This window comes from Heterodontus francisci, chromosome 3 (assembly GCF_036365525.1).
Source record: "Heterodontus francisci isolate sHetFra1 chromosome 3, sHetFra1.hap1, whole genome shotgun sequence".
Classification (NCBI taxonomy): domain Eukaryota; kingdom Metazoa; phylum Chordata; class Chondrichthyes; order Heterodontiformes; family Heterodontidae; genus Heterodontus; species Heterodontus francisci.
The window spans coordinates 86,656,447-86,682,680 of NC_090373.1; the positions used below are offsets into that span (position 1 = coordinate 86,656,447).

The 26,234-nt window shown below is 43.5% G+C and overlaps 1 protein-coding gene across 4 annotated transcripts in view; it reads left to right on the forward strand.

Annotated features, from left to right (window-relative positions):
• The window catches only part of si:ch211-243j20.2 (uridine-cytidine kinase-like 1), a 129,277-nt gene that overhangs the window by 49,960 nt on the left and 53,083 nt on the right, over positions 1 to 26,234 (forward strand). For 3 of the 4 annotated variants that reach the window (XM_068024085.1, XM_068024084.1, XM_068024086.1), the window contains exon 5: positions 24,050 to 24,121. The exons of the other annotated variant lie outside the window; for it this stretch is intronic. In XM_068024085.1, coding sequence (XP_067880186.1) covers positions 24,050 to 24,121 — 72 coding nt within the window. The remainder of the gene's footprint in view (positions 1 to 24,049; positions 24,122 to 26,234) is intronic. 4 annotated transcript variants of the gene reach the window in all.

Sequence of the window (26,234 nt, forward strand, 5' to 3'; positions counted from 1 at the left end):
TGCCCCAGTATGGGGAATAAAGCACATTTGAAATGCTTTAAATTTTTCCCCTACTCTTCAAACTCAGGAAGACCAACATTTTATTGTATTTTGGTAACTTCATTTTATGAGGCTGGGATAAGCTGTATCAAATGAAGTTTATGTAGGACCTAAACCCTTTGATTTGTGTTTGTTGAAAACAAAGCGCTGAATTTAACTCGGCTATAATATAAATTGATATCCAAATAAAATATTAGGTGCAGTGCATGGTAATTCTTTAAATAGTAGCAATCAGTGACTCCCTCTGCTTCAATTTCAGACCGGGCAGCCTGTGCTAACTCTCTCAATATTGGGTCAGCTCACTGGGCCTCAGCTAGGAAAGATTTATTTAATTAGGCTAGTTAGGCCACAGCTGGAGTACTGTGTACAGTTCTGGTCCCCACACTATAGGAATGATGTTATTACACTGGAGAGGGTGCAGAGGAGATTCACCAGGATGTTGCCAGGGCTGGAGCATTTCAGCTATGAAGAGAGACTGGATATTCTAGGGTTGTTTTCTGCAGCGAAGGCTAAGGAGGGACCTGATTGAGGTACACAAAATTAGATAGGAAGAAACTTTTTCCCTTAGCGGTCAATAACCAGGGTGCATAGATTTAAGGTAAGGGGCAGGAGGAAGTATTTAGATGAGCACTTGAAACGCCATAGCATACAGGGCTATGGGCCAAGAGCTAGAAAATGGAATTAGAGTGGATAGGCTTGATGGCCGGTGCAGACACGGTGGGCCAAAGGGCCTGTTTCTGTGTTGTATAACTCTATGACTCTATAAAATAAAGCACCACTGATATTTTGGTTTGGATGTTGAGGGGTATACAGTGAGGATTGTTGCTGCTTGAGCTGGTATATCCCATCATAAGCTGTATTGAGAGAGGGGGACTGAAGAAATATAATATTTACAATTATTAAAAAGAATATATAAGCTATTGCACATAGTGATGAACAATAGCCTCAACATGAAGAAGGGGACTACCCTGCAAACTAGGTCAGAGTGATGCTGGCACTGATTTAAGAGGATATTGTTACAGAAGTGCCATTGTAGACAGGAAGACTAAAGCGTCAATTGCTCACATACAGCATTTTCAGCTATGTAGCAGAACTGACTGTTTGAAAAGTAGAAGGTGAAACTTGGGCAATAAGTTTGGCAGAAGTTGCCGAAGAAGCTAGAGCATGCAGGGATTGATATGAAAAGGTCAGGATTTTGAAATTGATTTGTTGAAGCTCAGAAGTTAGCGAGGATTGGGATAATGGTTGAATGGGACTTGTTTGGGATGGGATATAGGTGACAGAATTTTGGATCAGTTGGAATTCAATCAGTTAAAACTATTGTTACGACCAGATGAGAAATGTGTCTAAGGGTCTTTTGCTATCTTTACCCGGTCTTTGTTTAAAATTAAACCTTGTTACGCTGTGTTTTGAGCTCCCCTTTTTGCGAATCCTTGTTCACAGTTCCAATTATAAGACAAAGAAACCAATTCACACAAACTTTCTCAGGTTTAAAGAAGAAAGATGAAATTTTATTAAAACTGAAACTCTAATATGGTTCATGCCTACGGATATACGACGTACCCTCACTAGCATGTACGTGCGATATATACTTGCAGATAGGAACAGAAAAGATAAGGTGCAACAGTTTGAGGCCATATCTTGTTACGGTGCTTCGAACTCACTAATTCTTTTGTAAGTAATCTTGCTTTTCGTTGGGGCTCAGTAGTCTTCTTAAAATCTTGTTCATGTTGGAAACTTTTCCCTCTTTGAGTTTCACTTGTTTTCACAAGATTCAGTTCCATGGGAAGGAGGTGGAAGCAGGCAGGAGAGAAGTCTTCCTGCTTCAGTCCCAGGAGAGATCTTTACTCCTTGAGCACACAGCTTTGTCTCAGTTCAAAATGCTTTGTTGGAAGTTCAAATTCTCTGCAACAGCCGGTTAGTCATGTGACTAAAATTGGTTTGACCACTTCTTTGTATTGGGGAAGCAACGACTGGGTCCCCATTGTTCCAACACTGCTAGTGCTATGCAAATGTCCTTCTAGTCAGGGCTTGCAATTTTAAGTTTTAATGTTCATGTGGCGAAATAATGTGTGCCTCAGTCTTGGTAGGTGGGGTTCTGAAGAAGGGTCACTGACCTGATATGTTAACTCTGCTTCTCTCTCCACAGACGCTGCCAGACCTACTGAGTATTTCCAGCATTTCTTGTTTTTATTTCAGATTTCCAGCATCTGCAGTATTTTGCTTTTATTATATTGGTAGGTGGGGGGTTTATCTGACACTATTTTCATCTAATTCTCATTTTAATTACTTAGTTTGTGGCATATGAGAACTATGTTTTGTTGTAGGGTATGATTTAAATCCCACAGCTCTTCATCATGCATGCTGTATGTGTAAGACAGGAGTACCCGGTAAGATTTGGTTGCAGTTAGAATTCCAAGCAGTTGCTTGCTCAGGGGTCGTTCTCACATTTGTTACAGGGTTGTTTTTAACAATGGGCCAGTTGGTTCCTCAAATGAAGTCATGCTTTCGCCCTTTTCTTCGAGGATGACCATGTATTTCCCCAACCCCAATGCCATCATATATTTTGTGATATAGAGTCATAGTGTCATTTACAGCATCGAAGGAGGCCATTCAGCCCATTGAGTTCACGCCAGCTTTCCACGGAGCAATACAATCAGTCTCACTCCCCCGCTCAATCCCTGTAGCCCTGCAAGTTTATTTCCTTTTGAAGTCATTAATCATCTCCACTTCCAACACCCTTGTGGCAGTGAGTTCCAGGCAATTACTATTCACTGTGTTTAAAAAATGTTGTTGTTCACATTCCTCCTGCACCTCTTGACCAGAAACTTCAAGCTGTGTCCCCTAGTCCTTGTACCATCAGTTAACAGGAATAGAGTTTCCTTGTCTACATTTTCTACGCCTGTATTAATTTTGTACACTGCTATCAAATCTCCCCTCAATCTCTTTTGCTCCAAGGAGAACAACCCCTACTTTTCCAATCTAACCTTGTAACTAAAATCCCCCATCCCTGGAACCATTCTGGTAATTCTGCTCTGCGCCCACTCAAGGACCTTCACATCCTTCCTAAAGTGTGGTGACCAGAACTGAACGTAGTACTCTAGTTGAGCATTATAAAGGTTCAGCATAACTTTCCTACCTCTATTTATGAAGCCCAAGATCCTATATGCTTTGCTAACCACTCTATGTCCTGGCACCATCAAAGATCGATGTACCTGCACACCCAGGTCCCTCTGTTTGTGCGCACTCTTTAGAACTGTGCCATTAAGTCTATATTGCCTCATCCTATTACTTTTGCCAAAATGCATCACCTCACACTTGTTAGTATTAAATTCTATCTGCCACTTGTCTGCCCATTCTGCTAGCCTATCTGTGTTTTATTGCAGATGATTCGTATCATCCTTATTGTCGCCACACCTCCAAGTTTGGTATCACTGGCAAATTTTGAAGTTCTACTCTGTATTCTAAGATACAAGTCATTTATATATAGCAAGAAAAGCAGTGATCCTAGCACTGACCTTTTGGGGAACACTACTGTCTCCCATTCTCCAGTCTGAAAAATAACCTTTTACCATGACTCGCTGTTTTCTGTCCATAAGCCAATTTTTTTATGCAGTTGGACAGTGACCCTGCTATTCCATGAGCCTCAATTTTGTTAACCAGCCTTTTATGTGGTACTTTATCGAACGCTTTCTTAAAATCCATGTAGACAACATCCATCGTATTCCTTTCATCAATCTTCTCTGTTACTTCATCAAGAAATTCAATTAAATTAGTCAAGCATGATGTGCCTTTTACAAATGCGTACTGGCTATCCTTAATTAACTCAAACCTCTCTAAGTGTCTGTTGATTTTTTTTTTTTCCCCTTGATTATTGTTTAGCGTCATAATGGCACAGAAGGAGGCCATTCGGCCCATTGAGTCCATGTTGGCTCTCTATAGAGCAATCCAATCAGTCCCATTCCCTGCCTCTATCCCATAACTTTGTAAGTTTATTTCCATCAAGTTCCTATTCAATTTCCTTTTGAAATCATTTATCGTCTTCACTTCCACCAAACTCATAGCCAGAGTTCTAGGTCATTACCACTCGGTGTGTTTAAGTGCCCCCTTCATCTTTTGCCCAAAACCTTAAATTAGTGTCTCCTGGTCCTTGTACCTTCAGCTATTGAGAACAGCTTTTCTTTATTGGCCTTATCTAAACTTGTCAATCTTGTACGCCTCTATCAAATCTCCCCTCAATCTCCTTTGCCCCAAAGCGAACAAGGCCAGCTTCTTCAACATAATCTTGTTGTTAAAATCGCTCATCCCTGTAACTATTCTGGTAAATCTCCTCTGCACCCTCTCAAGAAGACTCGCATCCTTCCTAAAGGGTGGTGAGCAGAACTGGACGCAATACTCTAGTTGTGGTCTAACCAGAGTTTTATAAAGGTTCCGCATAATTTCCCTGCTTTTGTACTCAATATCCCTATTTATGAAGCCCAAGATCCCATATGCTTTGCTAACAAATCTCTCATTATGTCCTGCCACTTTTTTATCCAAGCTGCTACAGACCCTCCTATTTTATGAGCCTCAGTTTTGTTAACCAAGTTTCTAAAACCTTACCCACCATTGATGTTAAACTAACTAGCTGGTAGTTGCTAGGACTGTCCTTGTGTCCTTTCTTGAATAAGTCACATTTGTCACTCTTCAATCCTCTGGCCCCTCCACCATATCTGGTAAGATTATGGCAAGCCTTTCCACTATCTCCACCCCCACTTCCTTTAGCAACCTGGAATGCAAGCCATCTGGACCAAGTGACTTATCTGCCCTAAACCTACCCAGCCTTTCCAGTACCTGCTCCCTATAAATTTTTACCCTATCTATTGCCTCTACTGTCTCCACTTCTACCAATCTTTTGTCAGATTCCTCTTCCTTAGTAAACAATGATACAAAGTGCTCATTAAGTATTCTAGCCTTGCCCTGCGCATTTAAGCATATATCACCCTCTTCGTCCCCACTCCACCTCTTACTACCCGCTTACTATTTACATGCTGGTAGAAGATTTTTGGGTTCCCTTTTATGTTAATTGCCAGTCTATTCTCATATTCTCTCTGCCAGTCTTATTTTCCTCTTCACCTCCCCCTTCAACATATTGTATTTGACCTGGTTCTTACTTGAAGAATTTACGAGATAATCTCTATATGCCTCATCATCCAAGGAGCCCTGTTTTTGGTTCCCCTATCCTCACCCTTGTTGGAATATACCTAGCATCTCTGTACCTGAACCTGAAGCATCTCTTCCTTAAAGATAACCCATTATTCCATTACTGTTTTTCCTGTCTGTCTTTGGTTCCATTTTACCCTGGTTCGATCCCTTCTCATTGCACTGAATTTAGCTCTCTTCCAATTTAGCCGTTCTACTTTATATCATACCTTGCTTTTCTGCATTACGAGTCTAAACCTTATGATACAGTGATCGCTCTTATCCATGTGCTCCTCCACAGACACTTGGTCCATTTCATTTCCCAGTATCATATCCAGCAATGCCTCCTTTCTATTTGGGCCGAGAACATACTGATCAAGGAAGTTCTCCTGAACACATTTCAGAAATTCCTCCTCCTCCGTTCCTTTTACTCTAACGCTACCCCAATCTATATTTGGGTAATTAAAGTTCCCCATATCATCACTGTATAATTCTTGCACATCTCTGTGATTTCCCTGCAGATTTGCTCTGCCTTCTCTCTCTATTTGACCCTTAGTAGTGTAGCCGTACCGTGTTTGCTTCTTAAATCTAACCGAATGGATTCTGTCCTTGCCCCCACAAGGGCATTCCCTCTTCCCAACACTACAATCTTCGCTAACCAATACTGCCACCCCACCTCCCTCTTTTCCTTCTCTATCTTTTCTGAACACTTTTTATCCTTGTTAACCAAGGATAACCTAAGCGTCCAGTCTTTGCCATTTTTAAGCCACTTTACCGTTATTGCCACTTCATCATATGCTAATGATGTTGAAGAATCCACAAAATGGTGTCTGTTTCAATTTGAAAAATATCAGAAAATAAGTGACTGTTTTTGTTTCAAGTGATTAACCACAGGCAGCTCTTGATTGACTTTTAGACAGCCCTGTACAGGCAGACGTGCATGGCATTTCACACTTGGTAGCACAAAGACAATATATCTCTGTAGACTTTTAATAAGTAGTAATGTTTGAACAAACATCCACCAGTATTTTCAGCTTCTGGATATTCCTCTCTGAATATAAGTCGTTTTTTTCACTCTCTGAAAAGATATGCATTTAAATTTCAAGTTACACAGCCATAGCACGAATCTTGTGGGTGTAGGATTGGGACTTATGACAGAAAAGTGTTACTGCCTTGAATTTTGCCATTAATGAGGACTGTAACAGGTGCTCATGAGGGCGGTAGTTGGCCCTCAAGCTATATAACAAATGCCCCTGCTGTGATTTTTTTTTTCCCTTGTTCAGTTTTGTTGGCCTAAGATTAAAAGACATGACTATTGACATTGTCAAAAGCACTCAATTCTAGCTTTTATTATTACTTAAATTCAACAGAGGTTTCTGAATTTTCATTTACAGTGACTAAGTCAGATTCATTGCAGAAATATTCTGGAATTTATACAGATATTTTGGCAATTGCATTTTGAAATCTTACTGAGCAAAGTGCATCACCATCTGTGCTAGTGTAACTTTATCATCTTCCAGTTTGCTTATCCTTATGGCTTTGGTGAGAATGATTTATTCCCATTTTGTCAAAATGCAGTGGTATGCTGAAAGTTGGGTCTGCAGACAACAGAATTGAAATTGCTCAAATTCCTTTCAATAATAATTTTCAAAAAAATTCCTGTCTAAACTTGACTTTAACTTCATAGGTCACTGTGTTACAGCTCATAGTCAGGCAGTAAAGAATAGAACTGGAGCCTAGTCTTCATACACTTACAAGCTTTTATTTACATAGACACACATTTCATATCGTGCACCTCCAATCGAAGAACCACAGTTTCCGTCTGCTGCTGTATAAATGAGCACAGGTCAGAATTGGAGATATTCGGTGATGATTACATAGTGTTCAGTACTGTTCACGACTCCTCAGATACTGAAGCAATCTGAGCCCACATGCAGCCGGTTGGTAAATGGCAAGCAACATTGTGCCACACGAGTGCCAGGCAATGACCATCTTCAATAGAAGAGCATCTAACCATCTCTTCTTGAAGGTCAATGGCATTACCATTGTTGAATCCTCCACTATCAACATCCTGGGGATCACCTTTGACCAGAAACTTAACTGGACCAGCTGTGACTACAAGAGCAAGTCAAAGACTGGGAAGTCTGCAGCAAGTAACTCATTTCCTGACTCTCCGAAGCCTGTTTGCTACCTACAAGGCACAAGTTAGGAGCACGATGGAATATGCTCCATTTGCCTGGATCCAACAACACTCAAAAAGCTTGACACCATTCAGGACAAAGCAGCCCGCTTGGTTGGCATCCCATCTGCCACTTTCAACATTCACTCCCTTCACCACCGACGCACAGTGGTAGCGGTGTGTATCATCTACAAGATGCATTGCAGCAACTCATCAAGACTCCTTCAACAGCATCTTCTAACCCATGACCTCTACCACCCAGAAGGACAAGGGCAGCAGATGCATGGGAACACCACCACCTGCAAGTTCCCCTCCAAGCCCCGCACACCATCCTCATTTGGAACTATATCGCCATTCATTCACTGTCGCTGGGTCAAAAACCTGGGACTCTCTCCCTAACAGCACTATGGGTGTACCTACACCAGAAGGACTGCAGTGGTTTAAAAAGACAGCTCACCACCACCTTCTCAAGGTCAATTGGGGATGGGCAACAAATGCTGGCATAACCAGCAATACACTCATCCCAGGAACGAATTAAAAAGAAAAAAAAGTGAATCCCCAATTAATGCCACCACCTGAAAAAGAATTAAACAGCCATTTAATATACAATTGACAGAATTTTCAGGCTCTTCTTCAAAATTCAACTGAAGTCCCACTGGTGGATAGAAAAACAACTTGGTAAGTTTTACACTAGCAGGCTGGCAAATGGATTAAGCGCAGTGACACATGCATTAATCTGCGAGGCAGTAAGCAATATTAACATGCCTATGTTCTAAGCTTTGAATTTTCCCAGCAAAAAGAACTAGAGGGTTTCATGCTGAGATTTAGTTTTGATGAATTGTAAAACTAAGCATTGATTTAAAGGGCAGTGCTGTAACCCTGGAATTTAACGTATTCTAAGGATCATATTTTCAACTTTCTGTGGAGTTAGAAAATCCTCATGCTGTTGGGGTGGGAGCCAGAGCAGTAGGACAGCAGGTGAAATAAATGAGGGGGAACTAGTAAATAAGGCCAGTAAGACTAAGAGGAAGAGCAGGCAGGGAGATGTTGCTGAGCACAGCAGGACTGGTGGTCTGAAATGCATTTGTTTCAATGCGAGTAGTATAACAGGTAAGGCAGATGAACTTAGAGCTTGGATTAGTACTTGGAACTATGATGTTGTTGCTATTACAGAGACTTGGTTGAGGGAAGGACAGGATTGGCAGCTCAATGTTCCGGGATTTAGAAGCTTCAGGAGGGATAGAGGGGGATGTAAAAGGGATGGGGGAGTTGCATTACAGGTTAAGGAGAATATCACAGCTGTACTGTGGGAGGACACCTCGGAGGGGTCTTGCAGCGAGGCAATATGGGTGGAGCTCAGGAATAGGAAGGGTGCAGTCACGATGTTGGGGGTTTACTACAGGCCTCCCAACAGCCAGCGGGAGGTAGAGGAGTTGATATGTAGACAGATTTTGGAAAGATGTAAAGGTAACAGGGTTGTAGTGGTGGGTGATTTTAACTTCCCCTATATTGACTGGGACTCACTTAGTGCTAGGGGCTTGGATGGGGCAGAATTTGTGAGGAGCATCCAGGAGGATTAGATAGTCCAAATAGGGATGGGGCCATACTGGACCTGGTATTGGGGAATGAGCCCGGCCAGGTGGTCGAAGTTTCAGTAGGGGAGCATTTCGGGAACAGTGACCATAATTCCATAAGTTTTAAGGTACTTGTGGATAAGTATAAGAGTAGTCCTTGGGTGAAGGTGCTAAATTGGGGGAAGGCTAATTATAACAATATTAGGCAGGAACTGAAGAATTTAGATTGGGGGCAGCTGTTTGAGGGTAAATCAACATCTGACATGTGGGAGTCTTTCAGTTGATTAGTATCCAGGACCAGCACGTTCCTGTGAGGAAGAAGGATAAGTTTGGCAAGTTTCGGGAACCTTGGATAACTTGGGATATTGTGAGCCTAGTCAAAAGGAAAAAGGAAGCATTCGTAAGGGCTGAAAGGCTGGGAACAGATGAAGCCCTTGAGGAATATAAAGATGGTAGGAAGGAACTTAAGCAAGGAAGCAGGAGGGCTAAAAGGGGTCATGAAAAGTCATTGGCAAACAGGATTAAGGAAAATCCCAAGGCTTTTTATACATATATAAAGAGCAAGAGGGTAACCAGGGAAAGGGATGGCCCACTCAAGGACAGAGATGGGAATCTATGTGTGGAGCCAGAGGAAATGGGCGAGGTGCTAAATGTGTACTTTGCATCAGTATTCACCAAAGAGAAGGCCTTGGTGGATGATGAGTCTAGGGAAGGAAGTGTAGATAGTCTCAGTCATGTCGTTATCAAAAAGGTGGTGGTGTTGGGCGTCTTGCAAAGCATTATGGTAGATATGTCCTCAGGGCCTGATGGGATCTACCCCAGAATACTGAGAGAGGCAAGGGAAGAAATTGCTGGGGCCTTGACAGAAATCTTTGTATCCTCATTGGCTGCGGGTGAGGTCCCAGAGGACTGGAGAATAGCCAATGTTGTTCCTTTGTTTAAGGGTGGCAAGGATAATCCAGGCAATTATAGGCCAGTGAGCCTTACGTCAGTGGTAGGGAAATTATTGGAGAGGATTCTTCAGGACAGGATTTACTCCCATTTGGAAACAAACTAACTTATTAGCGAGAGGCAGCATGGTTTTGTGAAGGGGAGGTCGTATCTCACTAACTTGATTGAGTTTTTTGAGGATGTGACGAAGATGATTGATGAAGGAAGGGCAGTGGATGTTGTCTATATGGACTTCAGTAAAGCCTTTGACAAGGTCCCCTCATGGCAGACTAGTACAAAAGGTGAAGTCACACGGGATCAAAGGTGAGCTGGCAAGATGGATACAGAACTGGCTCGGTCGTAGAAGACAGAGGGTAGCAGTGGAAGGGTGCTTTTCTGAATGGAGGGCTGTGACTAGTGGTGTTCCGCAGGGATCAGTGCTGGGACCTTTGCTGTTTGTAGTATATATAAATGATTTGGAGGAAAATGTAGCTGGTCTGATTAAGTTTGTGGACGACACAAAGGTTGGTGGAGTTGCGGATAGTGATGAGGATTGTCAGAGGATACAGCAGGATATAGATCAGTTGGAGACTTGAGCGGAGAAATGACAGATGGAGTTTAATCTGGACAAATGTGAGGTAATGCATTTTGGAAGGTCTAATGCAGGTGGGACGTATACAGTAAATGGCAGAACCCTTAGGAGTATTGACAGGCAGAGAGATCTGGGCGTACAGGTCCACAGGTCACTGAAAGTGGCAACGCAGGTGGATAAGGTAGTCAAGAAGGCATACGGCATGCTTGCCTTCATCGGTCGGGGCATAGAGTATAAAAATAGGCAAGTCATGCTGCAGCTGTACAGAACTTTAGTTGGGCCACACTTAGAATATTGTGTGCAATTCTGGTCGCCGCACTACCAGAAGGATGTTGAGACTTTGGATGTTGCCTGGTCTGGAGGGCATTGGCTATGAGGAGAGGTTGGATAAACTCTGATTGTTTGCACTGGAACGACGGAGGTGAGGGGGCGACATGATGGAAGTTTACAAAGTTATGAGCGGCGTGGATAGTCAGAAGCTTTTTCCCAGGGTGGAAGAGTCAGTTACTAGGGGACATAGGTTTAAGGTGAGAGGGGCAATGTTTGGAGGGGATGTGCGAGGAAAGTTCTTTACACAAAAGATTGGTGAGTGCCTGGAACTTGCTGCCGGGGGAGGTGGTGGAAGCAGGTACAATAGCGACGTTTAAGAGGCATCTTGACAAATAGATGAATAGGATGGGAATAGAGGGATACAGTCCCCGGAAGTGCTGAAGGTTTTAGGTTAGGCAGGCATCAAGATCGGCGCAGGCTTGGAGGGCCGAATGGCCTGTTCCTGTGCTGTACTGTTCTTTGTTAAGTCTGTTAATCTTTTAAATGGGTGAGGGGATAAGGAATCAGCCACTAATGCCAACAGTTGTTTGACACATTTATTATTTCCTGAAAAAGAGTTCATTCGCTGAAATTATTAGATTAAGCACTAAATACTAAACTATCACTGTATACATCAAGAAACCTTTGTGCAGATGTAATTCTTCCTATATGTGAACATAAGGGGAATTAACAGACTATTTCTAAAGATGGCCTGATACTTTCTAATTCTTTACCCACATTTGGCAATTTTATTGACACTTTTAGATTTAAAATTGCCTCGCTGACCAGAATGATTTTAATGATTGATTCTATACCGACAAATTTTTCAAACAGTGGTAGATCTACATTGACTTCATAGTGTTAGCATTAATATCAGGTCTGTGGTTCAGGTCTGTGGTTTTTTTTAAGTAAAGTTTGTACTTCAATAGTAGAAAATATTTAATATTGTACTTAGAACGCAAAAAATAGGAGCGGGGTGGACCATTTGGCCCGTCGAACCTGCTCCGCCATTCAATACGACCATGGTCGATCTTAGACTTCAGCTCCACTTTCCCGCATGCTCGCCATATTCCTCGATTCCCTGAGAGACCAAAAATCTGTCCATCCCAACCTTAAATGCATTCAATGATAGAGCAGCCGCAAACCTCTGGGGTAGAGAATTCCAAAGATTAACAACTGAGTTAAGTAATTTCTCCTCATCTCAGTCCTAAATGATCGGCCCCTTATCCTGAGACTGTGCCCCTGTGTTTTAGATTCCCGGACCAGGGGAAACAATCTAGTGTCTACCATATCCAGCCCTTTCAGAATCTTGTATGTGTCAATGAGATTGCCTCTCATTCTTCTGAACTCCAGCGTATTGGCCCAATTTACTCAGTCTGTCATCCCAGGGAACAATTTAGTGAACCTTAGCTGTACTGCCGCCAATGCAAGTATATCCTTTCTGGAGACTAAAACTGCACACAGTACTTCAGATGTCATCTCACCAAAACCCTGTACAATTGTAGCAAGACTTCTTCATTCCTGCAGTGCAATACCCTTGCAATAAATGCCAATATGCCATTTGTCTTCCTAATTGCTTACTATACTTGCATGCTATATTTCTGCATTTCTTGTACAAGCACACCCAAATATCTTTGAACATCAACATTTGCAAGTTTCACATCTTTTTAAAAAAAAAAAAAAATTCTGTTTTTCTATTCTTTTGCCTGCCTGTCACTGCCTGCCACCCGGAAAAAGACCCGTTTATTCCTACTCTCTGTTTCCTGTCTGTCAACCAATTCTCAATCCATGCCAGTATATTATCCCCAATCCCATGTGCTTTAATTTTGCACACTAACCTCTTGTGTGGGTCCTCATCAAAAGCCTTCTGCAAATTCAAATACAGCACATCCACTGGTTCTCCCTTATCTATTCTACTAGTTACATCCTCAAAAAACTCCAGTAGATTTGTTGAGCATGATTTCCCTTTCATAAACCGATGCTGACTTTACCCAATCCCATTTATCCTCTCTAATATACTCTAGCATTTTCCCCACGACTGATGCACGGCTAACTGGTCTGTAGTTCCCTGTTCTTTCTCTCTCTCCCTCCTTTTTTAAATAGTGGGGTTATATTTGCCACCCTCCAATCTGTAGGAACTGCTCCAGAGTCTATAGAATTTTGGAAGATGACCACAAATGCATCCACCATTTCCAGGGCCACTTCCTTTAGTACCCTGGGATGTAGATTATCATTCCCTGGGGATTTGTCAGCCTTTAACCCCATTAATTTCCCTAGCATTTTTTTTTTACTAATACTGATTTCCTGCAGTTCCTCCCCCTCATTAGACCCTTTGGTTCCCTAACATTTCTGGGAGGTTATTTGTGTTCTCCTTTGTGAAGACAGAACCAAAGTATGTGTTTAATTGTTCTGCTATTTCTTTGTTCCCCATTATAATTTGGCGGCACAATGGTTAGCACCGCAGCATCACAGCTCCAGCGACCCGGGTTCAATTCTGGGTACTGCCTGTGTGGAGTTTGCAAGTTCTCCCTGTGTCTGTGTGGGTTTTCGCCGGGTGCTCCGGTTTCTTCCCACAGCCAAAGACTTGCAGGCTGATAGGTAAATTGGCCATTATAAATTGCCCCTCGTATAGGTAGGTGGTAGAGGAATATAGGGACAGGTGGGGATGTGGTAGGAATATGGGATTAGTGTAGGATTAGTGTAAATGGGTGGTTGATGGTCGGCACAGACTCTGTGGGCCAAAGGGCCTGTTTCAGTGCTGTATCTCTAAATAAATAAATAAATTTCCCCCATTTCTGACTGTAAGGGACCTACATTTCTCTTCACATATTTATGGAAGCCGTCTTGTTGCCCATTCACTTAACTTGTCTATATCTCTTTGCAGCCTCTGTGTCCTCCCCACAGTTTACCTTTCCACCTACCTTTGTATCATCAGCAAACTTAGATATATTACTCTCTGTCTCAGTCATTAATATAGATTATAAATAGCTGAGGCTCTACACAGATCCTTGTGGCACTCCACTATTCACAGCCTGCCAAGTTGAAAATGCCCCGTTTATGCCCACTCTTTGCTTCCTGTCCATTAACCAATCCTCTATCCATGCCACCCCCAGCTCCATGAGCCCTTATTGTGCCTATTAACCTTTTGTGTGGCACCTTATCGAATGTCTTTTGGAAATCCAGCTATGCTACATCCACTGGTTCCCCTTTATCTAGCCTATTAGTTCTATCCTCAAAGAGCTCGAATAAAGTTGTCAAACAGGAATTTCTCTTGACTAAAACCATGTTGACTTGTTCTAATTATACTGTACTTTTCCAAGTGCATTGTTAAGATTTCCTTAATGGTAGATTCCAGCATTTTCCCAAGAACTGATAGGCTAACTGGCCTGTAGTTCACTGTTTTCTTTCTATCTCCTTTCTTGAAAAGCAGTGTAACATTTGCCAGCTTCCAATCGGATGGAACTGTAACCAAATCTGAGGAATTTTGAAAAATCTTAGCGCAGCCACTATCTCTGTAGCTATCTCTTTTAGAACCCTAGGGTGTAGGCCAGGGTTGCCCAACATACAGGCCGCGGGCCAGGATCTGGCCCACCAAAGGTTTCTATTCGGCCGCGGATGTATTTCAGGGATGGAAAATTTTCCGTTGTCGTCTTTCAGACCAGCTTTTAAAAACAGCGCGCTATCAGTTTCACAGCTAACAGGTGGTGACGTTGGGAACAACAGTTGCCCAACTTCAGACAGATTTGGGGTTTTCAAACGGGTTCCAACTGTTTTTTTTTTAAACACAAAGCTGCATTTGTGAGCGTTCCTGCTCTCTGCAACTGGGAGAGAGGGAGAGAGAGACGGGGGAGAGAAAGGGAAGGGGTGGTACAGATAGAGAGGGGAGTGTCAGAAAGGGGGGGGGAACAAAGAAAGAGAGGAAGAGGGGGGACAGAGAGAGGAAGGGGGGAACAATATAGTGTGGGGGGATGGAGAGAGAGAGATCAAGATCACTCCTGACAGATGGACATCTAACTGGAATAAAAGCAAAATACCGCAGATGCTGGAAATCTGAAATTAAAAAAAGAAAGTGCTGGAAATACTCAGTATTGTGTTTACGCGGGGTTACTGGGTTTAATTTCGATATCCGGTTTAACTCTGTGCAATGCAGATATCACACTGTGTTAAATAACCAACTGGTTTATTTAAAGCACATTAACAATAAAAGGACTTGCACATTGGAGCACATGTCTTAGCGCAGCCTATGTCTGTGAGACAGATTCAGAATGTCTCCCGGAAGCTTCTAGAAAACTCCCACAGTTCCACTATTACTCAACAGCTCCACCTGGAGGCCCAAGCAATCAAAACTGATCAGTCAAACACTACAGTCAGCCAGTCGGGCAGCATCTGTGGAGAGAGAAGCAGAGTCAACGTTTCAGGTCTGTGACCTTTCATCAGAACTGCTGAAAGAACTGTGACTGAAAGGTCACAGACCTGAAACGTTAACTCTGCTTCTTTCTCCACAGATGCTGCCTGACCTGCTGAGTATTTCCAGCACTTTCTGTTTTTATCTATCTGGAATACTCCACATCACTACAAGAAGAGTGCGGACAAACAATAACTACTTGTGTAAGCAAAAAAAATGCCAGTTATTTCATTATATCAGTGTCTGACATTGTGATGAGAAAGTAAGTCAATAAATCAATCTTCTCATTTAAAGCTTCTTCACAAAAATGCATATTTGTTCTTTTGATAGCAAGTTAAATTTTTAATGCCTTTATCTTTCCGAAATTGTCTCACCGGCCCCCTATGTGAGACAAAAATTGTAATGTGGCGCCTCCACCCATCCCCAACACCATGAGAAGGTTGGATAACCCTGGTATAGACCATCAGGTCCTGGGGATTTGTCAGATTTTTGTCCCTTAAGTTTCTGTAGTACTTTTTCTCTGCTATATTTATTTCCTTAATTTCCTCATTCTTTTTAGCCCTTGGGTTACCATCTATTTCTGGTATGAAACTTGTGTCTTCCACTGTAAAGACATACACAAAATATTTGTTCAATGCCTCTGCCATTTCCTCATTCTCCATGATAATTTCTCCTGTCGCTGCTTCCAAGGAGCCAATTGTTTACTTTAGCTACTGTCTTGCTTTTTTATATACCTATAAAAACTTTTACGATCTGTTTCTATATTACTGGCTAGTTTATTCTCAATCTATTTTTTCCTGTTTTTTAATCAATTTTTGGTGGCCTTTGGTCACATAAGAGCATAGGGAGCAGGAGTCGGCCATTCAGCCCCTCAAGCCTGCCCCGTCATTCAATAAAATCATTGCTGATCTGTCCCAGGCCTCAACACCTCTTTCGGGCCTGCTCCGCATAATCCTCGACTCCCCGAGATTTCAAAAATCTATCTACCTCCTCCTTAAATACAGAGAATTCCAGAGATTCACCACCCTCTAAGAGAAGAAATTCCTTTGCATCTCAGTTTTAAACATGTGACCCCTTATTTTGTAACGATGTCCCCTTGTTCGAGATTTCCCCCACCAGTGGAAATATATTCTCAACATCTACCTTGTAAAGCCCCCTTAAAATCTTGTATGTTTCAATAAGATCACCTCTCATTCTTCTAAACTCCAATGAATAAAGACCTAACCTGTTTAGCTGCTCTTGATGAGACAACCCCTTCATCCCAGAAATCAGCCTAGTGAACCTTTCCTGAACTGCCTCCAATGCTAGTATATCCTTCCTTAAATCTTCTTTGGCCTCCTTGTCTCGAAAGACAATGGGTAAGCGCCTGGAGGTGGTCAGTGGTTTGTGGAGCAGTGCCTGGAGTGGCTATAAAGGCCAATATTAGAGTGACAGACTCTTCCACAGGTGCTGCAGAAAAAATTGTTTGTCGGGGCTGTTAGACAGTTGGCTCTCCCCTTGCGCTTCTGTCTTTTTTCCTGCCAACTGCTAAGTCTCTTCGACTCGCCACACTTTAGCCCCGCCTTTATGGCTGCCCGCCAGCTCTGGCGATCGCTGACAACTGACTCCCACGACTTGTGATCAATGTCACAGGACTTCATGTCGCGTTTGCAGACGTCTTTAAAGCGGAGACATGGACGGCCGGTGGGTCTGATACCAGTGACGAGCTCACTGTACAATGTGTCTTTGGGAATCCTGCCATCTTCCAAGCGGCTCACGTGTCCAAGCCATCTCAAGTGCCGCTGACTCAGTAGTGTGTATAAGCTGGGGATGGTGGCCGCCTCGAGAACTTCTGTATTGGAGATACGGTCCTGCCACATGATGCCAAGGATTCTCCGGAGGCAGCGAAGATGGAATGAATTGAGACGTCGCTCTTGGCTGACGTACGTTGTCCAGGCCTCGCTGCCATAGAACAAGGTACTGAGGACACAGGCCTGATACACTCTGACTTTTGTGTTCCATGTCAGTGCGCCATTTTCCCACACTCTCTTGGCCAGTCTGAACATAGCAGTGGAAGCCTTTCCCATGCGCTTGTTGATTTCTGCATCTAGAGACAGGTTACTGGTGATAGTTGAGCCAAGGTAGATGAACTCTTGAACCACTTCCAGAGCGCGGTCGCCGATATTGATGGATGGAGCATTTCTGACGTCCCATCCCATGATGTTCGTTTTCTTGAGGCTGATGGTTAGGCCAAATTCGTTGCAGGCAGCCGCAAACCTGTCAATGACACTCTGCAGACACTCTTCAGTGTGAGATGTTAAAGCAGCATCGTCAGCAAAGAGGAGTTCCCTGATGAGGACTTTCCGTACTTTGGACTTCGCTCTTAGATGGGCAAGGTTGAACAACCTTGTGTGGAGGAAAATTCCTTCTTAAGACTTGAACGCATGTGAGAGCAGCAGGGAGAAGAAAATCGCAAACAGTGTGGGTGCGAGAACGCAGCCCTGTTTCACGCCACTCAGGATAGGAAAGGGGTCTGATGAGGTGCCGCTATGCTGAATTGTGCCTTTCATATTGTCATGGAATGAGATGATGATACTGAGTAGCTTTGGTGGACATCTGATCTTTTCTAGTAGTCTGAAGAGACCACGTCTGCTGACGATGTCAAAGGCTTTGGTGAGATCAATGAAAGCAACGTAGAGGGGAATCTGTTCGCGGCATTTCTGCATGTCAATGGTTGATCTCTCTGCACGAAAGCTACACTGTGCCTCAGGTTAGACATGCTCGGCCAGCTTCTGGAGCCTGTTTGAAGCGACTCGAGTAAAGACTTTCCCCACTATGCTGAGCAGGGAGATTCCACGGTAGTTATTGCAGTCACCGCGGTCACCTTTGTTTTTATAGAGGGTGATGATATTGGCATTGCGCATGTCCTGAGGTACTGCTCCCTCATCCCAGCACAGGCAAAGCAGTTCATGGAGTGCTGAGAGTATAGCAGGCTTGGCACTCTTGATTATTTCAGGGGTAATGCCATCCTTCCCAGGGGCTTTTCCACTGGCTAGAGAATCAATGGCATCACTGACTTCCAATTTTGTTGGCTGTACGTCCAGCTCATCCATGACTGGTAGAGGCTGGGCTGCATTGAGGGCGGTCTCAGTGACAACATTCTCCCTGGAGTACAGTTCTAGGTAGTGCTCAACCCAGCGGTCCATTTGCTTGCGTTGTTTAGTGATTGTGTCCCCTGATTTAGATTTAAGGGGGGCGATCTTCTTGATGGTTGGCCCAAAAGCGCTCTCAATGCCATCATTCATTCCTCTCATGTTTCTGGTGTCTGAGGCCAGCTGAATGCAACTGCATAGGTGTTGCCAGTAGTCATTTGCGCAGCGCCTGGCTGTTCTTTGTGCAGCGCTTCTGGTTGCTTTAAGTGCTACGGATGGGGGCTTTCTTGTAGTTCAACAGTGCATTGCGCTTAGCGGCTATGACAGGTTCCAGCTCTTCAAGATGAGATTGAAACCAGTCTGCATTTCTCTTCACGTTTGTCATAGGTGGTCAAAGCTGACTCAGATGGCGTCTCTGATGTGGGTTCATTTAGTCTCAGCATCCCCTGTGGGAGTGTTTTGAAGGGCTTTTACAAGTGAATTGAGAAATTTTTATAACAGCTGTGGATAAGAAATACTGCTCGTGTTGATGCGCGGGTGGCCCTTCTGTTTGGAATGATGCAGCTTCTTTGGTTTGAGTCTAACCTTGCTGCGCACCAGGGAGTGGTCGGTGTCGCAGTCCGCACTGTGGAAGCTGCATGTGACTTGAACACTGTTTAAGGAGGCTCGCCTTGTGACGATGAGGTCCAGCTGGTGCCAACGACGTGATCATGGGTGCCTCCATGAAACCTGGTGACAGGGTTTAGTGTGAAAGAACGAGTTAGTGATGCAGAGGTTATGATAGGTACACAACTCGAGCAGTCTCTGTCCATTTTCATTCATCCTTCCAACACCATAGCGCCCAAGGCAGGAGGGCCATGAGTCATGGTCGGCCCCAACCCTGGCAATAAAGTCCCCCCAGCAAGAATAGGTGTTCGGTTTTGGGGATGCTACTAATGATATTATGGAGTTCCTCGTAGAACTGGGCTTTAGCTTCAGGTGGGGAGCAGAGTGTTGGAGCATAGATGCTGAGTAGGTGTACTGGACCAGAGGCGGCGAGCAGTCTGATGGACAGTATGCGTTCCAAGTCATTTGAGGGAGGCTCTATCATGCTGAGCAAGGAGTTTCTGATGGCGAAGCCCACTCCATGCTGTCTTGGTTCTTCAGGATCCCTACCTTGCCAGAAGAAGGTGTAGTCTTATTCTCTTAGAGATCCACTCGCAGGGAGGCGTGTCTCCTGAAGTGCTGCAATGTCTACATTGAGTCTACTGAGCTTGTTGTTAATGATGGCGGTCTTCCGAGAATCGTTGATTTGTGTAAGGTCTTCCGACAGGCCAGGATACACAGTTCTGACGTTCCAACTTGCAAAGTGAAGGGCTGGTACCTTCTTTCCTTTTTTCGAGCTGTTTGGTGCGGTGTTGCAGTCCACTTTTCGGGCAATGACCCTGAGCTCCAAGCACCCATTGAAGCAGGTGGACTGTGGCGGGACAGAACCTTATTGACCGGGGGCTGCCCGGTTTGAGGCGGGCAGTAGCTGTCCAGTGAGGTGTGATGACCTCTCCCACCGACAAAGGCAACCCGTGGCGCCCAATCTCTATGCCAATTGAGCTGGACTTATAACCCGTAACTGCTGCCTTCTGTGTTGTTTCAGTCGCTGTGAGGCGACTATGGAGTGACCTCTCCATGGCGCATGCCTGGGCGAATGTATGGAGGTTGAGAGTTGCCCAAGCGTCAAAACCCCCCTCGCGGCCTTTTTGGTGGGGTCCAAAGGAGTGCAGAGCACGACGTTTGGCACCGGTATGGCAGCAGGAACTGCCGGAAATATGCCAAAGGTGACACATGACCGCCTACGGGGTTCTGCTCCGGATTTTCTGTTAGGGTTTACTCCCTTAGCCTTGGTCTCTCCCGAGACGCCCACAACGCAGTGGGGTTGTTAGGTCCCCTACACGGGTAGGAGGATGCCGGTGGGAGGAGGGGTGGAGGGAAGGGGGTGTGAGGGGAACTGGGAAGGGGGCTGTAAGGGGGAAGATGGTGCGACGGGGGAGCTGGGAAGGGGTTGCAAATTGGGGAAGGGGTGGGGGAGATGGCTCCTGGGCTATAAGCTCCCTCGGAAGCTCCCTTGCTGTGCAACTCTATCCATGGCCATCTGCTCCCTTTCTTAGTGCTTTCTCCCCCAATCTACCCTCTTAAACTGTTTAAATTCCCCTGGCTCTTTATTCAGTTCATTTTAGCCCTAACTACAAGTTAACAGCTAGTTTAATGTTACCTGGGCCCACTGCCCTCCCCCAGCCATACCTGCTCTTTGTTTTCCTCATTGAGTGCTCAATGAAATTGAATGAAATCCGGACGAAATTGCAAAGTACAGCTGGTGATACTCTGATCTTCTATCCTGTTGTCTACACCGTCCTTCCTTAAATACAGGGACCAAAACTCTATGCAGTACTCCAGATGTGGCCTCACCAACACCCTGTACAGTTGTAACAAGATTTTCCTATTTTTAAACTCTAGCCCCCTAGCAATAAAGCCCAAAATTCCATTTGTCTTCCTAATTACTTGCTGCCCCTGCATGCTAACTTTTTGTGTTTCATGTACAAGAACACCCAGATCCCTCTGTACTGCAGTATTTTGTAGTTTTTATCCATCTAAATAATCTGTCTTTTTATTCTTCCTACCAAAGTGGATGACCTCACTCTTTCCCACATTGAATTCCATCTGCCAAGTTTTTGCCCACTCACTTAACCTATCTGTATCCCTTTGCAGATTCTTTGTGTCCTCATCACAACATGCCTTCCCACCTATTTTTGTATCAGCAGCAAATTTGGATACACTACACTCTGTCCCTTCCTCCAAGTCATTAATATAGATAGTAAATAGTTGAGGTCCTGGGACCGATCCTTGTGGCACCCCACTAGTTACGGCTTTCCAACCTGAAAAAGACCCATTGATCCCGACACTCTGCCTTCTGTGTGTTAGCCAATCCTCAATCCATGCCAACACATTACCCCCAATACCCTGAGCTCTTATTTTGTGCAATAACATTTTATGTGGCACCTTATTGAACGCCTTCTGAAAATCCAAATACACTATATCTGCCGGTTCCCCTTTATCCACTCTGCTTGTTATATCCTCAAAGAACTCTCGCAAATTAGTCAAACATGATTTCCCTTTCATAAAGCCATGTTGACTCTGATTGCATTATGTTTTTCTAAATGTCCTGCTATTTCTTCCTTAATAACGGACATTTTACCAATGACAGATGTTAAGCTAACTGGTCTGTAGTTTCCTGCTTTCTGTCTCCCTCCTTTCTTGAATAGGGGCATCACATTAGCGTTTTTCCAATCTGCTGGTACCCTACCAGAATCCAGTGAGTTTTGGTATATTATGACCAATGCCTCCACTTTAAAACTTAAATTGTTAAATTCTCAATTATGAATTCTGAAATGTTGGGCCAAGTGTGAATAAATTCTTATGAAAATTTCTGACTAAGAGGAAATACGTTTGAAAGGGAATAGCTTTTCAAATTTTAAGGGATAAAATTTTTGATAATATTTAGCTTAGAAAGAAACATTGCAAAGATTGAAGCAATGTCCTAGCTGATGACGTATGTATTTTTAGATGGTCTGCATGGCAGAAATTGAGCCATTTAATATTTTAAGTAACATCAGTTTCAATTTGATATGGTTAAAAATTGATTGCTTACGGGTTTAGTGAAATAAAGTGATTATTGACAATGCAGCCGGCAGCTGATGTCATCAGACTGCGCCAATCTGCACACATGTGCTGCGTTCCGCATTGCAGGACTGGTTGACGTCATTGCGTAACCCGGGCAGAGAGCAGGGGTCGGGGAAGCTGAGAGAGTGCGGCCGAAGACCTTGGTGGTGGCGGGTGCGCTCTCCTCCCCGCCCCACCCCCGCTCACTCGCTCCCTCCCCAGCAATTGTGTGCTGCCATGTGTTTAGGTTGCCTTCGTGTGATTATTTGAGCAGTGCCATCTTTAGTCCTGGCAGCTGCCTGATGTCGCAGACTGTGACGTTTTAGTGGCACAGGCTGCATTTGCGCATGTCTGCTAGTTCTGAAGAAGGGTCACTGACCTGAAACATTAACTCTGCTTCTCTCTCTACAGATGCTGCCAGACCTGTTGAGTATTTCCAGCATTTCTTGTTTTTATTTCAGATTTCCAGCATCCGCAGTATTTTGCTTTTATATCGATACTGAATAAAATGGATTTCTTGCCAGCAAGAGCCTTTTAGCCAACAAAGCAAGCAGAATTTCTTATCTCTCAACATTAGATTTGATTTGAGTCAGGTGGGAAGGTATGTTAAAACCACCCCCCAACCCCTGGCAGCCAGTGCTTGCCAGTCATTTTTGTAATAGGTCTATCAATATTAATTTATGGTAGTATGTTCAAGTGCAATTTTTTTGTCTGTCTGGACTGTTTTGATTGGTCAGATGTTGATCTAGTGAAATTTTTGCACCTATGGAATGACAGTCGGCTAAATAGATATTGTAACATTTTACTGCAACAATAAGGTACCATGTGTACTGAGCAAAACAATGTTGGAGAGACATTTCAACTTCCTCTGATGAATGTAGGCCAGGAGATCAGAAAGTGGGGAGCTGTGTCTGTCCACTTGCTTTTTGACGACGACTCCTTCAAAAAAGGGCCTTACTTTTCTATGAACTTTAGTTAGTGTTTGTTGCTTTGAGGCATAGCTGCCCTGATGTGTTGACTGGAGTGCACAAAGCACATGCAGCTGCCAACGGTTCGAGGCAGCGGAGTGGGTGGGGGGTGGTGGTGGTGGTCTTGGATAAAAAGAACAGCGGAAGGTAAGTGGAGAAAACCAACAAAGATTAGATTAGAGATACAGCACTGAAACAGGCCCTTCGGCCCACCGAGTCTGTGCCGACCATCAACCACCCATTTATACTAATCCTACATTAATCCCATATTCCTACCAAACATCCCCACCAGTCCCTATATTTCCCTACCACCTACCTATACTAGTGATAATTTATAATGGCCAATTTACCTATCAACCTGCAAGTCTTTTGGCTTGTGGGAGGAAACCGGAGCACCCGGAGAAAACCCACGCAGACACAGGGAGAACTTGCAAACTCCACACAGGCAGTACCCGGAATCGAACCCGGGTCCCTGGAGCTGTGAGGCTGCGGTGCTAACCACTGCGCCACTGTGCCGCCCAAAGTTACACTGGCTGGAGGAATTGAGAGGGTGTAGGGGAATAACGGGGATGGGGGGACAGCATGGTGGGGGAAAACACCCTGGAAAGTGGAGGGGGGAAGGAATGGGATGGACGGTTGGTGGCGGCAGCGGGATAGGGTGTCTGGAGGGGAAAAAACAGTGGAAGGTAAGAGGAGCCAATCAACCAAGTTACTGTGACTGGAAAGACTGGGGAGGTGCGGGGGGCTTGGGGGGAGACATGGGGGTGGGGGGAGACATGGGGGTTGGGGAATGCATGGGAGGGATAGAATGGGAGATGGCATTAGCAAGAAGGGGTAGAATGGGGGATGATAACGGGATGAAAGGAATGGGATGGGTATGGCATGAGCGGGATGGAATGGTTTGGGATAGGGATTTAAAGAAGTACTCTTGCAGTAAAGATACTAATTTCACTGCAAATGTGCTGTGGGTTTCTGCAAGTTAAACATAATCCATAATGTTGCCACATGTTAACATTGCATGTTGTTGATTACTCTTTCTTTGTTTTTACAGAAAACTGTGTACGGAGCAAATGTTGTGATTTTTGAAGGAATTCTTGCATTTGCCAACAAGGATCTTCTAAAGGTGCACAGCTATTTTTTGTTACAATATTTAAGCAAAAACTGTTTCAGCGCATAACCCATTAAAGACCTAATACTGAGTGGTAGCAAGTTGGAATTAATAGTGTATTGTTATGACCAAGGCTGGAGGAGTGCACTGTTAATTCAGTCCCACTGCTTCAAGGTCACAGCATATCAATAAATTTTCCCAATTACCGAAACAGTCAATTAGATACTCTATTTGTCCCCAGAATAAAGCACATCAACCAGGTTTCTTTAATCAACAACAAAATTAACCATTTATTATAAAACCAAGTCTTAACCAATAATGAAGTAAATCTATGTACGAATTGAGATATTAAAGCTCTTTATTTTTTCCTAACCCTCATGCACACGCACATACATCCAAAGACCGGTTAACTGGGAAAAAAGGGATTTTTGGTTTACAGCTGTCTCATAGGAATAAAAGGGTTAAAAAAAAACTTAGACTGCCATGATTGGAAGGAAGTTCTTCAGTTTGGCGAGGTGTACCAAAGTCGAATAGTTGGATGCCACTCTAAGTCTTTCCAGGTGAGGTTGATGAACAGTCTGTGATGGGTAGGTGTTCAAAGAACTTCAACAATAAAAGGCTTCACATAGGTCTTCCATCAGGGGTGTAGCAACAGGTGTCCGTTCTCACATTCGATGCAAAAGTCCTTTTTTAACAATCCAAGATTTCTGCAAATTCAGGGTTTCTTCGAAAATGCAGGAGGCAACGGTATCACTTCATGCAAGCTTTTGCTTTTCAAGAGCAAGGATTCTTTACAGAGAGGTAATACTTTTCTGGTGGTTCTTCTGATCTCCAGGCAGGTTAAAATCAAATTCCAATTGCCTGTTTTAGTTCAAACCCACTGCCTTTCAAGCAGTTAAAAAACGAAAACAAAACCTTCCAGAAACAAGTCACATGTCAAGTCATAAATTCTCTCATCATTCAAAGGGTAGCTCGGAGGTCAAACCCCCTGCTGATTTCCTTGAAATGCCTGGTTTCCAGTATTTGTTTATTGGTCAAAACCAGGAACCTCTTGTTGACCCTGCCTTCTTTCCAAAAGCATCCAATACGTTCAGCCATCTCCAGATGTCTCAATGAAATCCTTTTCATTTTTTAGAAATATAGAATCCCAAGTTTTAATACACAAAATGAAAATCCTCGTAACAGTATCAACATATTTTTATAAGTTGTCTGGAGCTTAATGCAATGAATTCCTTAAGCGGAAATGTAATACTTGATAGAGAACTGTTGAATACAGAATTGATTCCACATAAAGGAGACCTAGTAATTGATGACAGATTGGGAATTATGTAACTTCTGTATTCTAGACATGAATTATAGTTTTGAAAATAAAATCTTTCCTTTGCGCTGCCCGTCATCCCACTTAAGTAATGAAGTACTTTTTCATTCCAAATCTCCTTAATTCAGAACAGAAGTTTAAAGTAAAAATAAATCCAATGTGGTCACTGTATCATAGCATATTGTTAAGTTCAGTTCAGGAGCTGAATTCTCATTTTCAAAAAGTAGTGTGCATTCTACTCTTTTTGTCACAGAGTTGAAACTTAATGATGGAATATGATCTAATACATCCCAAGAACATTGTGAATTATGTTCTTTTTCTTCACATGAGAATTTTTACAATGGTAACCAAAGAATTGATGATGAAGGTGCTCAACAACTGCTATTATGGGTAGTAAAGTACATTGAACCTTTTTCAAATTAAATGTAATGTTAATGAAAAAGTGAAATCACTTTGTATGTACATATGACAGATGTCAGGTACTAAAAAACATACAGAAGCATGAGTGCGACCCAGTGTGTATGCTTGATTAACATTAGTAGCTTTAGATGAAATATACTGATTTTTTACTTGCACAGTAGCCAACAAGGATTTTAAAGGAGGTTAAAGGATTGGAACGAGATTGGATGCTTGAAGCAGGAGAAGATACCAGAAGAGTAGGAGGAGAGACAAAGATATGATTTGATCAGGATCACTTCACCCAAATGGCAGTTTGGGCAGGGCATGTACTGAAAAGTATAGCCAGATGGGAAGGCATCCGTGAGGGACAAGGTGTCTACACCCATGGACCAATAGTTTTGTGATCGTACC